The sequence below is a fragment of the Panthera uncia genome (assembly GCF_023721935.1).
Source record: "Panthera uncia isolate 11264 chromosome A3 unlocalized genomic scaffold, Puncia_PCG_1.0 HiC_scaffold_11, whole genome shotgun sequence".
Lineage (NCBI taxonomy): Eukaryota > Metazoa > Chordata > Mammalia > Carnivora > Felidae > Panthera > Panthera uncia.
This window is the reverse complement of record NW_026057578.1, coordinates 85,747,982-85,765,871: the sequence shown is the minus strand read 5'-3', so window position 1 is coordinate 85,765,871 and position 17,890 is coordinate 85,747,982. Positions and strand designations below refer to the sequence as shown.

Sequence of the window (17,890 nt, the reverse complement as noted above, 5' to 3'; positions counted from 1 at the left end):
GCACTGAAAAGATCACCAGAGAACAAATCCCTTTCCATTCAGAGAGCAACAGGAGGTTTAGCTCTGAAAGCTAGGATCCATTAACTACCAAGGTTGCATTATGAGGAAAAAGCCCAGAATCAGAAGTCAGTAGATTAAGGGGCGTCTGGATGGTTCACTCAGTTAAGCATCTGACTTCAGCTCAGGTCATGATCTCACAGTTCATGAGTCGAACCCTGTATCAGGCTCTGTGCTGATAGCTCAGAGCCTGGACCCTGCTTTGGATTCTGTCTCCCTTGCTCTCTGTCCCTCCCCTGCTCACGTTCTGTCTCTATCAAAAATAAATAAACGTTAGAAAAAAAAAAAAGTCATGGGGCGCCTGGGTGGCTCAGTCGGTTGAGCGTCCGACTTCAGCTCAGGTCATGTCTCGCGGTCTGTGAGTTCGAGCTGCAGGTCGGGCTCTGTGCTGACAGCTCAGAGCCTAGACACTGCTTCAGATTCTGTGTCTCCCTCTCTCTCTGCGCCCCCCTGCTCATGCTCTGTCTCTCTGTCAAAAATAAAAATTAAAAAAAAAATTAAAAAAAAAAAAAAGTCAGTAGATCAAGTTGACTTCCAAATTAAATTGTGAAGTCTTAGGGGGCCTGGGTGGCTCAGCAGGTTAAGCGTCCGACTCTTCGTTTTGGCTCAGGTCATGATCTCATGTTTCATGAGTTTCAGGCCAGTGGCAGGCTCCAGCTGCTTGTGTGGAGCCTGCTTAGGATTCTCTCTCTCTCTCTCTCTCTCTCTCTCTCTCTCTCTCTGACCCCCGCCAAATAAATAAATGAACTTAAAAAAACTGTTAAGTCTTAGTCTTAGGGCATGAATCAATTTCTGTGCACATTTGCCCATTTATAAACAAGGGTGGCAAATGCCATGATTACTTTACAGAACCCTTGTGAGAACATGATCGTGCTTTTGAGAAGTTACCATACAAATAAAACAATTATAGATATGCACAAAAATCAACTGAAATAGTTTACAAATTCACCCTTTATATCCAAATACAGACCCTAACCATTACTCAAAAAGATTAATACCAATACTTATAAAGTATCACCTAACTAGTCATTTCTTAGTCAATCTCAAATTGTGACACACTGAGCCCCAAAGAGCCCTTACGTAATTCTTTCACTATCCCTATATTATAACAGGTCAATCCACTTTATTACTTCTGGCTGGGTTATCAGAACTTAAGGGAGAAAAAATGTAGAATTAATTTCCAACAGTTAAGGAGTGGCTAAGCAGCTTTAACACCCATTCCCCCCAAGTCTCCACCAAAACTCCCATAAACTCACTCTCAAAGCAATATCGAACTGTTGAGTAAATAAATGCATCCTCAAAACAAGACTTCCAGCTTCCTGACCCACTCAGATTATTGCTTTGAAGAAACTATTCTATGAAAATTCTGGCTCTACCACTAACAATGGTATTTCCCAACTACAACCTGCTTCCTTTCTACCATTATAGAGAAGATAATTTAATATACTGATCTCTATCCATTTAAAAAGATGACCCTAAACTAACCAACATTTAATACAAAGGAGAACTAGAGAGGATAATAATAGAAGAGAAAAAAATAATTAAAACCCACTATAGTCCAAAAAAACTGAAAACATAATTTGCTGTTATCAGAGTGATTTTACAAAAGAAAGTAAACCAGAGAGAAGACTTCAAAAAAAAGAGGGGAATTATCTCTAATATTCATCATGAGAAAGTTTCCCAATTATCTTATTTTACTAATTACTACAAAGAAGGAGCATATCTACTAAATCTCTTTCTCAGAATTTCTAGGTGACTATAAATTTAAAAAAATTAGTATACACCCAGCAAATATTATGTCGTATGAAATCCAAGATAAGTAATTTAAAGTTAACTAATATGTCTAGAATTCTAGTAAAAAACATACCTGAAGATTTATTTACTTTGGTTCCAGATGTCTTAACTTGTCCAGTTTTGGCTAGTAAGAAAAATATATCAAAGACACATTACAAATAATATCACATAGATTTAGGAAAGACCTAACCTGGCAATGACTGAAAAAACACTGTAAGAAACATCCTTATACTCATCTTTGTATACTTGTGGAACTATATAGGTAAATTGTGAGATATGGAGGTGATGAGAAAAAAGGCAAATATTTCAATTTTAACTATATTAAATTGCCCTCCATGAAGTCTGTACCAACTGATATTCCCATCAATAGCCCATGACAGTGGAGCTTCCATTACCACACATAGTAGATAAGTTACTAACCACTCAAAACTGAAATGTAAACTGGTATGGTTTAATTTTTATTTTTTTAAATAGGAGTCAAGTTGTGTTAATTTTCACATGTTGAATTCAACACTGTATTTTTCTCTGTGATCTGCTATTCATAATATTCGCTAACTTATCTTTTGGGTTGTTGAGGTTTTTCTCATTTGTTAAGAGATCTTTATATATTAAGAAAATTCATCTGGGGGCGCCTGGGTGGCTCAATCAGTTAAGCATCAGACTTCAGCTCAGGTCATAATCTCATAGTTCAGGAGTTTGGGCCCTGACATCAGGCTCTCTGCTGTCAGCACGGAACCTGCTTCAGATCATCTGTCTCCCACTCTCTCTGCCCCTCTCCTGCTCATACTCGCAAGCACATGCGCTCTCTCTCTCAAAAATGAATAAATAAACATTAAAAAAAAGAAGAAGAAAATTCATCTGTATCATACAGGTAACAATTTTTTAAAAGTTATGCAAAATACTTAGGTAAAAATACTTTTTATGTAATCAAATGTTTTCCTGATAGGGAAGGAAGTCTTCCCTCTGAAATTAAAAAAAAAAAAAAAAAAAAAAAAAAACCTCCACATTTTCTTTCAATACTTTAATTACCACCTTATGTATCACACTAAATCTTTGATCCATCTACATTTTCCATTAAAGTACTTTACTTTTACAAAGTGGCTAGTTAACTTAATGAATAACTAAGGAATAATTCCTTGCTAATTAAAAATATTATCATAATGATTTACTGATGCTCCATCTGATCTGGGGACTATTTCTAGATTCTTTCTGTACTACTGACCTTTTGTCTATTTGTGCAACTACATGAAACTATTTTGAAACTTTACCTTTGTAAGGCATTTTATCTGTAACTTTTAACAATGATTTTCTTTTCAGTTTTTCTTTCCTTTGTAATATGTATTAATACATTAGTGCTAGTCTGTCCTAATCACTCTTCCTTTGCAGAATTTTCTCGTCCACTCTGTATTATTTATATATAAACAATTAGCTCATCAGGCTTAAAAATCTTAATGGCTGGGCGCACCTGGATCACTCAGTTAAGCATCCAACTCAATTTCGGCTCAGGTCATGATCTCACAGTTTGTGAGATCAAGACCAGCATCAGGCTGGGAGCACTGAGAGCACAGAGCCTGCTTGGTATTCTCTCTCCCCTCCCCTCGCCCCCCCAACAACATAGTAAACTTTAAAAGAAAATAAAAATCTTAATGGTTGTGTGACACCTATACTTGAATTTAAAAAGATCTTACTGGCGTTTTTACTGGGTTCGTAACATTTATTTTCTTTTAGGTTTATTTGTTTTGAGAGGGGGAGAGAGCACAAGTGGGGCAGGGCCAGGGAGACAGAGAATCTCAAGCAGGCGCCACACTGTCAGCGTAGAGTCCAATGTAGGGCTCAAACCCACGAATCATGGGATCATGACCTGAGCAGAAATCAAAAGTAGGACACTCAACAGACTGAGCCATCCAGGCGCCCCATAACATTTATGTTCTAATATAAGAAAACAGGCACATTATAATGCTGAAAGGCTTTCTATCAAAGAATAAACGGTTTTCTCACTTAATCATTATTTTATGCCATTCAGTAGTATTTTAAAATTTTCCTTTCATATCTTTTGTACTTTTTATTATTGTAAATGGAACGTTTTATTAGATTACATGTAAGTGGTTATTCTTTCTACATAATAAAACAATTGAAACCTTATATTAATAAGGTGGCTAATTAGTGAGAGACAGAGTATGAGCAGAGGAGAGGCAGAAAGAGAGGGAGAGAATCCCAAGCCAACTCCATGCTCAGCTCGCAGCCCGACATCAGGCTCGATCTTGAGAACCAGGAGATCATGACTAGAGCCAAAATCAAGAGTTGGACGCTTCACCAACTGAGCCACCCAGATGCCCCCTTTTTATTTTTTGCTTTTTAGATTTAACAGCATTTCAGTAGACTCTCTTAGGTTTTCCGTAATACATGCATATTTGCAAATAATAATGTTGTAACATACTCAAATTTTTACGCCTCTTGACTTTGCACTGGCTAGTGACTATTAGGGTTAAAACAATATTTATGTTAATCGATAGAACTGATGATGAGTATCCCTTCCTTTGTTCCCTTAATGGAGACATTTCTACTAGCCTCACTATTAAACATATGCTGCCTTTTGACTTGATGTATGTGTATGTTCATATGAATATGAGCAAAAGTATATACACACAAAACACTATCATATTAAGAAAGCAGTTGCCTACTTTAAGAATTTTTTTGTTTTTGTTGTTTTTTTTGTTTTTTGTTTTTCTTTTTTTTTTTTTTTTTAAAACGTTTTATTTATTTTTGAGACAGGGAGAGACAGAGCATGAACGGGGGAGGGTCAGAGAGAGAGGGAGACACAGAATCTGAAACAGGCTCCAGGTTCTGAGCAGTCAGCACAGAGCCCGATGCAGGGCTCAAACTCACGGACAGTGAGATCGTGACCTGAGCCCAAGTCGGATGCTTAACCGACTGAGCCACCCAGGTGCCCCAAAATTTTTTTGTTTTTTGATGCTTAGGAGTGGATGTTGAATTCTACCAATATCAATCTCAGCATTTATCTTTCTCTATTTAATCTGGTGAGCAATTTTAACAGATCTCTTAATTTTGAAACACTTTTAAATTTCTGATGCGGTACCTTCTTGGGCATAGCATATTATTCACTTAATGTGCTCACAGCCTCTATATGCTAAAATTTTATTTAAAATTTTACATCAATACTCTTAAATGAAATTGTTCTGTAGTTTTAATTTATTATGATAGCTTTATCACAGCGTTTAAAAACATTTAATTTTGAGGGGCGCCTGGGTGGCTCAGTCAGTTAAGCATCTGACTTCGGCTCAGGCCATGATTTCATGGTTTGTGGGTTCGAGCCCCACGTTGGGCTCTGTGCTGACAGCTTGGGGCCTGGAGCCTGCTTCAAATTCTGTGTCTCCCTTTCTCTGCCCCTCCCCTGCTTGAACTCTCTCTCTCTCTCTCTCAAAAATAAATAAAACATTAAAAAAAGAAATTAAAAAAACACAACTTTTTATTTGAAGACAACTGTAAATTCACAAGCAGTTGTAAGAAATAATACAGAAAGATCCCATACACCCTTCACCCAGTTTCCCCTGATGGTAATATCTGGCATAACTACATGCTATATCACAAACAGTAAACTGACATTAATACAATTACCAACATTTTCCCAGTTCTACACATTCATTAATGTGTATTTAGTGCTATGAAATTCTGTCATATACATGTAGATTACTGTGACCATGAGTTAAGATACAGAAAGCTCCATCACAAGGATCTTTCTTACCACCCACTTATAGAAATAGCCACCTGCCTCACTCCTCAATCTGACAACCACAAATCTATTCTCTATGAGACCCATTTTTTTCATCATTCAGTGTAATTCCCCTGCAATCCATCCGAGTGCTGCATGTATCAATAGTTTGTTCCTTTTTATTGCTGAGTAGTATTCCATGCTACAGATACCTCACAATTTAACCATTCACCCACTGAAGGACTTTTGACTTATTTCCAGTTTTTGGCTATTACAAATAAAGATGCTTCTGACAAAATTCAGCCTCCATTCTTGACTAAAACCCTCAACAAAGTAGGGATAGATGAAACATACCTCAACATCATAAAGGCCATATACAAAGATCCACAAGTAATGTCATCCTCAATGGGGAAAAACTGAGAAACTTTCCCCTACAGTCAGGAACAAGACAAGGATGTCCATGCTCACCACTGCTATTTAACATAGTACTGGAAGTTTTAGCCTCAGCAATCAAGACAACCAAAAGAAATAAAAGGCATCCAAACCCACAAGGAAGAAGTCAAACTTTCACTATTTGCAGCTGACGTGATACTCTAGAAAACCTGAAAGACTCCACCAAAAATTGCTAGAAATAATACATGAACTCAGCAAAGTTGCAAGATACAAAATCAATGTGCAGAAATCTGTTGTGTTTCTATACACCAATAACGAAGCAACAGGAAAGGAAATCAAGGAATCGACCCCATTTGCAACTGTACCAAAAATAGCAAGATACTTAGTAATAAACCTAACTAAAGAGGTAAAAGATCTATACTTTGAAAACTAAAGAATACTTATGAGAGAAACTGAAGGGGACACAAAGAAATGGAAAAGCATTCCATGCATGCTCATGGACTGGAAGAACAAACATTGTTAAAATGTCTATACTACCCAAAGCAATCTACACATTTATTGCAATCCCTATATAATACCACCAGTATTTTTTGCAGAGCTAGAACAAACAATCCTAAAATTTGTATGGAACCACAAAAGACCCCAAATAGCCAAAGCAATTCTGCGAAAGAAAAACAAAACTGGAAGCATCACGATTCCAGATTTCAAGCTATATTATAAAGCTGTAATCATCAAGACAGTATCGTACTTGCACAAAAACAAACACAGATCAATGTAACAGAATAGAAAACCCAGAAATGGACCCACAACTATATGGTCAACTCATTTTTGACAAAGCCGGGAAGAATATCCAGTGGGAAAAAAAAGTCTCAGGGGCACCTGGGTGGCTCAGTCGGTTAAACGTCTGACTTAGGCTCAGCTCTTGATCTCACGGTTCTTGAGTTCAAGCCCCACATCAGGTTCTGTACTGACAGCTCAGAGCCTGGAGCCTGCTTCAGATTCTGTGTCTCCCTCTCTCTCTGCCCCTCCCCTGCTCACAGTCTGTCTCTCTTTCATCTCTCTCAAAAAAATAAACATTAAACAATTAAAAACAAAACAAAACAAAATCCAGTCTCTTCAACAAATGGTGTTGGAAAAAACGGACAGCAACATGCAGAGGAATGAAACTGGACCACTTTCTTATACCATACACAAAAATAAATTCAAAATGGATGAAAGACCTGTGAGACACAGAACCATCAAAATCCTAGAGGAGAAAACAGGTAGCAACCTCTTTGAACTTGGCCAGAGCAAATTCTTACGTGTCATATTGCCGAAGGCAAGGGAAACAAAAGCAAACATGAACTACTGGGACTTCATCAAGATAAAAGGCTTCTGCACAGGGAAGGAAACAATCAAAACTAAAAGGCAGCCTACGGAATGGGAGAAGATATTTACAAATGACCTATCTGATAAAGGGTTAGTATCCAAAATCTATAAGGAACTTATAACCTCAACACTCAAAAAGCAATACACAGTTAAGAAATGGGCAGAAGACATTAGAATAAACACTTTCCCAGAGAAGACATCCAGATGGCTAATAGACACATGAAAAGATGCTCAACATCACTCATCACCAGGGAAAACACAAATCAAAACCTAACAGTGAGATACCACCTCACACCTGTCAGAATGGCTAAAAGTAACAACACAAGAAACAAATGTTGGTAAAGATGTGGAGAAAGGGGAACCCTTTTACACAGTTGGTGGGAATGCAAACTGGTGCAGCCACTCTGGAGAACAGTATGGAGGTTCCTCAAGAAACTAAAAATAGAACTACCCTATGACCCAGCAATTTTACTATTAGGTATTTACCCAAAGGATACAAAAATACAGATTCAAACAAAGGAGCACATGCACCCCAACATTTATAGCAGCATTATCAACAATACCCAAACTATGAAGCGAGCACAAATGTCCATCCACTGATGAAAAGATAAAGATGTGGCGTGTGTGTGTACACGTATGTAGACACACACTGGAATAATACTCAGCCATCAAAAAGAATGAAATCTTGCCATTTGCAATGACATGGATGGAGCTAGAATCAGAGAAAGACAAATAACATATAATTTCATTCATATGTGGAATTTAAGAAACAAAACAGATGAACATATGGGAAGGGGGTCAAAAAGAGAAGAGAGGGAAACAAGACACAAGAGACTCTAAATGCTAGAGAGCAAATTAAGGGGTGATGGAGCATGGTGGGTAGATGGGCTAGAAGGGTGATGGATACTAAGGAGGGCACCTGTTGTGAGAAGTACTGGGTGTTGTATGGTAAGTGATAAATCACTGAATTCTACTCCTAAAACCAATATTGCACTGTATGTTAATTGAACGCAGTTTATGAGTTTCAGCCCCACATATGGCTCTGTGCTGACAGCTTGGAGCCTGGAGCCTACTTCGGATTCTGTCTCCCTCTCTTGTTGCCCCTCCCCTGCTCACGCTCTCTCACTCTCTCTCAAAAATAAACATTAAAAAAAATTTTTTTTAAAAGATGCTAAAAATATTCACGCACAGGGTTTTGTGTGAAGAGGTCTTTTGTAAATGTAATTCATCCATGTGGTATAAATGCCCAAAGAGCATAACCGCTGGGTGCTATCGTAAGCATATGCTTAGTTTTGTTAAGAACCTGCAATACTTGGGCACCTAACTGGTTCAGTCAGCAGGGAGTGCGGCTCTTGATCTTGGGGTCATGAGTACAATCCCCATGTTGAGTACAGAGATTACTTAAATTCATTAACTTAAAAAAAACTGCAATACTCTTTTCTGTACCATTTTAAATTCCCAATAGCAACTTACAAGTTTCTCTACATCCTTAATAGCATTTGGTGTTACGATTTTGTCTAACCCTTCTGATAGGCATATAGTGTCTCTGTCAGCACTGATGTCCATATTAGCCTGCTTTTTCTTGTTTCCCTTCTCTCCATCTCCAGTTTTAAAGATAGTTTTCCTTTCCTCTGAATGCCACAGGATAGCTGAAATCAAACTAGATTTACTACTTCCTTAAAGGTTTGATGGAACTCCGATGTGGGAACTATTTGAATCGAGTGCTTTTATTGGGGAAATAAAGGATTGAAAGTCACTTTTTTTTTTTTTTAATTTTAATTCCAGTGTAGTTAACATCAAGTGTTGTATTAGTTTCAGGAATACAATATAGAAGTTCCATATAATATTCACACCTGGGTGGCTCAGTTGGTTAGGCATCTGACTTCAGCTCAGATCATGATCTCATGATTCGTGGGTTCAAGCCCCGTGTAGGGCTGTATTCACAGCTCAGGGCCTGGAGCCTGCTTCGGATTCTGTGACCCTCTCTCTCTGCCCCTCCCCACTTGTGCTCTGTCTGTCTCTCTCTCTCTCAAAAATAAACATTAAAAAAGAAGAAAACAGGCTTAGGAAAAAAAAGGAGTTCCATATATTATTCACTGTTCACCAAGATAAGTATACTCTTAATCCTTTTCACCTATTTCACCCCTCCCCCCATACACCTCTCCTCTGGTAACCATCTGCTTATTCTCTATAGTTAAGAGTTTGTTTTTTGGTTTGCCTCTTTTTTTCATTTGTGCATCTGTTTTATTTCCTAAAAGAAAAGTCATTTTCATCTAGGAATTGAAAAGCATAAAGAATAAGATACATTTACTAAAAACAAACAACTAAACCAATAAAATCTTACACAAAAAACATCATTAAATCAAGGATGACAAACTAGAAAATTATGGCTACGTTTTCCCATGGGTTCAGCCGCAACAATATAAACTCAATTTCAGTGTCACTGTATTCTTCCTCCTACAAATAGTCCCTTACTCAGCCAAGTAAAAGAGATAGACTTAACAAACTACTAATACCATGTCACTCAATGTATCCAGGATTACTAGAAGGGAATTGGGAGCTTCTAACTGCCTAGGTGAGTCAGAGAAGGTATCACAAAGAAGTTATATCTGAGATGGGCCTTAAAAAATAAATTAGAATTTCCCCCACCTCCACCCTAAAAAAGGAGTCGTAATTAACTTTCTATCTTTAGTACCTTGCACAAGGCCTGGCACCTACTTAAGCAGGTATATAACAAGTGCTTAGTAAGTAAAGTGGAATTCAGACAATTCCAAACAAATGGACAGCATACAGGTGACAAGACACTGAAAAAGTAATCTGGGACAAGCGTAAAGGGTCATTTATTCAACGCTGAAGAACTTGGGCTTTCCCCCGTGGGTCACTAGAAGTGGAATGATCAGATCTGCCTTCAAGAGACCTCTGGGCATCAGTGTGAATAATGAAGTAGAGAGTGGAATATAAATACCAGTCAGGAGGCTACCTTCAAAATTCAAATGTGAAGCAATTAAAACAGTTACAGGTGTGATGCAGCAAAAGTGAAAGGCATAGTTTGAGGTAGATTTGCGAGAGAACTAGTTTGAATCAGCCACGGATTGGATGAAAAGAGGAAGAATGGTATTTAAGTTTGAACAGGGTTGGGTAGAAGACAAGACAGGGATAGGATTACTAACAGTTTCCACACTGGAGGATTAGTGGTGACTGTTAGATGACACAAGAAAATGAGAGGAGTAAACTTAAGGGGATAGAGAGGTTTCTGTACATATGCAAAATGTCACTGGTCCTTAAACCTACATGAGAAGAAAAAAACCAGGAAGACAAGTATGACATAAGAGGAACAGACATTTAGGGAAACAATTAAGGGACGATAAAAGAGCAATCAAAGGAAATGAAAAACAAGTTTTTATTCTCAGAAAGGCAGTTTAATATAGGTGAGAAACTTTGAAATCATACAGTTTTAGATCTGAATCCTAACTCTTCCATGTAACCCTGAATAAGTCATTTAAACTTAAACTATTTACCCTCTTAATCTGTTTTCTCATGTATAAAATGAGAAGGGTGATTTGAAAGATTAAGTGAGATAACATAAATTGCCTGGTATTAATTATCATAACCAATGGTAAATTTCTTTTTCTTGTTTTCTGTCTTCTGGCCTTTTCTGTTTTCTGTCTTCTATGCCCCTTGGAAGATTCTTCTAATTAACAAATAATTACCTAATTCTAAACAGTAAATTCTAACTCCAAATCAAACTAACCCTGGATCACCTATCACAGCTCTTCTCACTTTATAAAGCACGTTATTTAGTATTTATTATCTGTCACTTCAACTAATATGTAAGCTACTTGGAAATAGAGATCTCGCCTATTTGGTTCACTGACATATCCTAACACTTTAAAAAGTGCCTCCTATTATAAGCATATAGCAGGTGCTGGGTATTCTTCTTTTTAATTAGTGATGGGTAACAGTTCTGAAGTTTATCATTCTGATCAAATTACACTTTTGCTTCCTGACTTCTCTTCATCCTGATTTGTGCTTGTAATCAAAGTTCTCTTTAAAACTCCCATTAACTTGTCACTGTCCAATCTGACATTGCTGATCTCAAAAAAGGTACCATACACCCTCACCTTTCTCACCTGACATTTTCTCAGTCCTATTTACAGGATCCTGTCTTTCTATAGTTATATTAGAAGGGAGGAAATACTTGGTTTGAAGCACTTCTCCCTCTACTCATTGCTTTTATGTGTTAGGACCACTCCTAAAATTTAGACCTCAATCTTGACAAATGATTTCTCAGGTATCCCACTTTTAACACCATGTGACTGGCTGACCTAGTCTTTGACAGATGAAATTTATCAATGTTGAAATATGAGTTCATGGTTTTCCTCAAATTCAAAGAGACCACTGCATCTAAATTTTCCTATTATAATCAATATTGCCACATTCTTCTAGTAAAAACCACCTAGCCTAAAACCTTGAATATTTTAAATTATTTTAATTTTAAATTTTATCCACTAAAAAATTCTATATAATAAAAATTCAGATTTTACCACCCCACACCATTTTAATTAACATTATTACATCCAGTCCCTATTACCTTAAAGGGAATCCCAACTGTGTTTTCTCAACAGGATTTTTCAATCTTTCCACTTATCCAATCTATGTAACAATCTAGTGGTTTATTCTCTATGGCAATTTCCCAGAGTCTATACTAATTATTACTAGGTCTTACACAGAAAAAACGGGGAGTACCTTAGCCAAGCTTCATCAACAGTGGGTTAAACAAAGCTAAACAGGTTTCTTTCCTGCCCTGCAGGATTTAATAATGGGAACATAGTCTATGAAATTTTTTTAAAGGGGGAAAAAAAAAGAAGAAGCTATAATACAAACTTGATCCAAAGTATCTTCCAGGAATTAGTCTCTAACACACCATATTCTGAGAAATGCTATTAACAAGGGTCAAACTTAAAAACTTCCCAATATGACTTTTCAAGGCTTTCTATAACAAAGTGATTCCCCAATTGTTACTTTTGTTTTATCATCTCCCTAAATGAAGGAATCTTCTGCACCTCTCTATCCCTCCTTCCCCATACATATTACATATGAATTTCTGAATAGAAATCCAGAATACCCTGTACACTGGCTTTTCTAAAAGATAACACACAAAAGAATTTAACTTTCTAAATATATTTTATGTCTCTTTATTTTAGTTTTTCTGTCTCATCCTTCACTATCAAGCTATCTATTCTTACTAAAGTCAAGAGTGTTTGTTTCGGCAATAACTTCTTTCCAAACCTAAACAGACTGAGAATACGCAGTTTATTGAAACTGTATGCAAAATTCACTTAGCTAGATACATAATAAATATCTGCAATGTTTTCCTGAGTACAAAGAAACAACTTCAACACAGAAGTGTAGTGACATCAATTTGTTTGGTCTGTTTTGTTTACTTTTGCACTCTCAGCAAACTTTCAAAATCAAAGGAGACCAATCAAGCAATCTTAACGTATTTTTATGTTTTGTCTTATTGGTAGGAGATGGAAGGAGGTACTATGGTAGGTATTTTACATACACTACCTCACTGAATCTTTATGTACTAAATATTAACCACTAGCTTAATACAGGGACCAATATGGATCCCTTTCACTAAAGCACAATAAACAATGTTTTTCTACTATCATCTTGCAAGAAGTTTTTAGTAAACTGACAAAATATACTCATTTGGAGGAGTATTAAAAGTAACTTACCAGCAGCACCTGAAGTCACAGTATCAACAGCTTTGGAAGCATCTAGATCTTTTCTATTGAAAAGAAAAAAAATTAGGCAAAGATTGAAATTTTAAGTTCTAAAACTTTTAAAGATGCAAAACTTAGATCTAAAAAAGTTTAGGGATGCCTGGATGGCTCAGTAGGTAGAGCACGAGACTCCTAATCTCAGGGATGTGAGTTCAAGCCCCACACTGGTCACAGAACTTATTTACTTACATACCTATATACATAAATATTTTAAAATTTAAAGTTTAATGTATTCATTTTGAACAATGTCCCATTTAAACTGGAGTCAGGGTAATAAAATATATTAAAAATGCAGTTGTATAAAAATTTAAAAATTTTAATTCATATGCCCATTCATTCTAGCATTATAAAGTCATGGAATTACTTACTTTAAAGTAGATGCAGCTGTTTTCTTTGAATCTGATGCTTTTTTCTTCACCTCTTTGTTCTATGAAAAAGATTTTGAAAAAGAAAAAATTAGTTTTTTCCCCCAAATACAAAAGGCAATTTAGAAAGTACACAAGAGTACAAGAAATTTAACAAAAAACATTATTATGAAATTCAGATCAATTTAACATATATTTATTGAATTCTCACTAATTGCCAAGCACAATTTTAGGCACTGGAGAGTAGTGAATAAAACAAAGACCCTGCTCTCAAACGAGTTTAACTTCAAAGGGTAAGGAAAGAAAGACCATAAGGAAATTAAAAATATGTATATATCTGTTAGCAACAAGTGCTATGGAGAAAAATAACAGAAGAGGGAAACAGAAGCTCTTGTTGAGGAATGAAAAGCTGTGCAACTTTCAATAAGTTATCCAAGTCGCACTGAAAAGGTGATATATGAGCAAACACCTAAAGGAGATAAGAGAGCAAGCGAATCCTTGTATTGAAAGCATTCCAGACAGAAGGAACAGCAACTGTAAAAGACTTTTGAGATCCATGCCTATTAGCTTAAGGAATATAAAGGATGCTTGGGGTTGGAAGTAGAGGATAATTTTAGTTATATGCAGGTTGGGTTTCCTGAATGTATCCACCATGTCTTTTGTCTTCACCATTTTAAACTCTTTAATATTCACGAATAGACTTTAAGTTCCAAGAAGGGTGAAAGCACATCTGTCTTGGGGCGCCTGGGTGGCTCAGTCGGCTAAGCGCCTGACTCTTGATTTCGGCTTAGGCAATGATCTCACAGTTCCTGAGTTTGAACCCTGCATGGGGCTCCATGCTAACAACATGAAGGCTGCTTGGATTCTGTCTCTCCCTCTCTCTCTTTCCCTTCCCTGCTCATGCTCTCTCTTAAACATTTTTTTTTTTAAAAAAGAAAGCACCTCTGTCTTGTCACCACTATATCTTCTGCAGATACCACAATGCCTATAGTTTTTCAATTAAAATGAAATCAAATTCTCATCTGAATTCTGATTGTATCTTTGGTTTTGTCTCCTTGTTACTCATTAGAATTTTCTATAATGCTCAAACGACTGATCACTGTTTTCCAGCATTGCTTTTCATTTCCGTGCAATCTTCTTGGATCTTAGCTGACTGCTTGCTCTAGGTTTTAGAAGTCACGTCTCCATGAATTTTGCCAAAACATACTAAATTAAAAATTTTTAAGTCTTGTTGTTTTTGTTTTGTTTTTGCAGAGTTGAGCTGCAGCACTATTTCGTAGTTGCAATGGAAAATCTGATACTTTTTTCTAGATCAAGTGCTCCTGCTTCTTTAAAGAAAATTCTAGGAGTATGGACCACAATGGTCCATTTCTCTGGGGGAAAAAAACAATGCTTGCTTTCATCAGATTCTTGGTAGTGGCGGTGGGGAAAGTAGCTCAAAAATGTTTTAAGAATCGGTATTAAAGATTACACTGACTTATAACTAAAGGTAATTAAGTTTGTTAGAGTTGTGCAGACTCATTTTAATCCTTCAGGTTTAAATATAGGGATGTGGGAAATTTTCACCTTTCCTGTATCATTTATTGATTCAAAGTAGCAAAATGGAGAGAATATTCTTTGAATCACAGACAGAATCAAAGGCAGTCTTTAAATTTTTTTTTTCATGTTTATTTATTTCTGAGACAGAGAGAGACAGAGCATGAGAGGGGGAGGGGCAGAGAGAGAGGGAGACCCAGAATCGGAAGCAGGCTCCAGGCTCCAAGCTGTCAGCACAGAGCCCAACGAGGGGCTCGAACTCACAAACCGTGAGATCATGACCTGAGCCGAAGTCGGTCACTCAACCAACTGAGCCACCCAGGCGGCCCAGAATCAAAGGCAGTCTTAACCTGAAACGTCAAATGTGGACAGAAAACTTGTTTTGGTTTGACTATTCACGCCAAAAGTAAGATCTGGACCAAGAAAGCAATAGCACTGCCCTTCTTTTTCCTAGTTTGGGCTCCCAGCCTGTTTTTGGCTTGCTCTGGCAAGAAAGTTTGATTCTCCCCCTGTGGTAAAAGGCCAAGAAGGTTATCTATACACTTCCAATCTGAAAAAGCCATAGCTGGAATCCTGCATGGGATTTTCCTCCAGTCAATCCCTAGGAATGATGCTAGATTAGGACAGAAGAGTCATGAGTTAGCTTTGTAAGGCTCCTTCAATTCAGCACCACCCAAACTATATTTAGTTGAAGAAAAACAGTATTTTTGACATGTATAGTGCATATTTTCTAGTTTCTAGTGCTGATAGTTTCCCCTATTCAGTAATTACTATGAAAATCAGAATGGTAAATATGGTTGGGCTTTTCTTGGACCTCTGTTGTTACCTTACCAAACTTATCAAAAAGCTATCCAAGAGAATTATTTTAATCTTACTGAAATATTCTAATAACCTAGATGTATCCTTATTCGCCCATTTCCCCAGATTAAATTTTTCAGTATTAAATAAGACTGATCTCCCCAGTTTTCACAATTGAATGATCAGTCAGGTCTCGCTTGAGAGTAAGAGCCATTTCTCCTTCCTATTCTCAAGTTTGCATAAGTACCCAAAACCATTACTATTATTACAGTAGCCTGATTGACTAAATAAGTATTTTAAGTGGACCTCAGTGATTTTTTTCTCTTCTTCCCTTTAATCAATCTGCTAACCTTTCTTTCTTTCCCTTCTTCAGTCATTTGCTTAGTTCATTCTGCAGATCACTCCCAAATGAATCTAATCCATTTTGTGTCACAGCCCTGTTCAAAACCTGGAATAACATTTAACTGTCTTCAGGATAAAGTTTATGTTCTTAAATTATGCATGCAATTCTTGCTTCTCATTCCACCTCTGCAACTAGAGGAAGTTATATGTCACTGTTCTGGTAAATCAATTGTAGATAAAAGTTGCTCAGGAACTTACTCTTTCAAAAAAAAAAAATCAAAACCCATATTGCTTTGGATTTTTATCCCTCTCTTTCTGCTTGGAAGATAAAAATGGTGCCAGAAGGTATGGCAACTATCTTCATCAACGGAGGATGAAAAGTACATGCTAAAGGTGGTGGATCAGAAAAACAAAAAAGCTGGGTTCCTGATGACACGGAGCTCCTGTACCAACTGTGTACCACCTACCTTCAGACTTTCTGTTATGAGATAAATAAACCTCTCATTTATTTCATAAACTACTGGTGAGATTTTCTGTTAGCAGAAAATATAAGAAATTCTAATAAAATTGGTAATAATTAAGGTTATCATAAAATTCATTATTCAAGATAGGACAATGGAAATAAAGAGATGGCATGTCACAGATGTAAACCAGGATCATGGGTTACTTAGTAAGTAATCAGAAAACATAAAATTAAAAAATATAGATGCTTTATCAAAAAGCAATTTAAGTAATATTTATGATATATACAAATAAATGTAAGAAATAAACTTAACACCCCCTCCAAAATGTACATTATGGAAACTTTACAAAAGAACATTAGGAAAAGAAACTAAATGAGGTCTAAATAACAGAGACAAGCCATCTTTCTAAACAGAAAGAGTTAGTATTATAAAAATTTCAATTCACAATACAATATCAGTTAAACTCCCAAAAAGAGTTTTCAGAGAACTTAAACTGATTCTAAAACCAATACGCAGGAGTAAATGTTCAAGATTAACTAAATTTAAATAAGGAACAAAGAAAAAGGATTCTATCAGAAAGACAGGCAATTATATAAAATTATAATAACTGTAATAATACCTGAAATCATGTATTATTGGAACAGAAATAAACAGACTGAGCTAACAATAGTCTGAAACAGATCTATATATGCAGGGCAATTTACACACATAAAGATAGCTTTTGAAATCAATGAAGAACCAATTAGGTACAAATGGTGTTCGGCTAATTGGCTCTCCATTTTGGAAATAATGTTGATCCCAATAACACATTATACCACAATTTATACATTAAAATAATAATGGAAGCATATCTTCTTGGCATTGGTATAGAGAAGGTCTTCTAAAACAAGAGGAAAGCAAAAAAGCAAAAGCCATTAAGAGAGAAAAAAAAATCAACGTTGAGTACACTGAAACTAAAAACTTCATATATGGATATACATATAAACAACAGAGAGGAAGAAAATACATAGTACAAAATTAGTATCTAAAATCATTAACACCCCCAAATGAAATTTTTAAAGTTTATTTATTTTAAGAGCAGAGAAAAAGATGGCGTGCAAGAGGGAGGGGCAGAGAGAGAGGGAGAGAGAAAGGAACCTAAGAAGGTTCCTCGCTGTCAGTGCAGAGCCCAACACAGGGCTCGAACTCACAAAACTATGAGATCATAAACTGAGCCGAAATCAAGGCAGATACTTAACCAACTGAGCCACCAAG

General features: G+C 36.5%; 1 protein-coding gene across 5 annotated transcripts in view; it reads right to left on the bottom strand.

Moving 5' to 3' along the window:
* Positions 1-17,890, bottom strand: part of ZNF638 (zinc finger protein 638) — a 70,741-nt gene that overhangs the window by 34,123 nt on the left and 18,728 nt on the right. For all 5 annotated transcript variants that reach the window (XM_049651670.1, XM_049651665.1, XM_049651667.1 and 2 more), the window contains 3 exons: positions 13,500-13,558; positions 13,084-13,136; positions 1,925-1,975 (listed from right to left, as the gene is read on the bottom strand). In XM_049651670.1, coding sequence (XP_049507627.1) covers positions 1,925-1,975; positions 13,084-13,136; positions 13,500-13,558 — 163 coding nt within the window. The remainder of the gene's footprint in view (positions 1-1,924; positions 1,976-13,083; positions 13,137-13,499; positions 13,559-17,890) is intronic.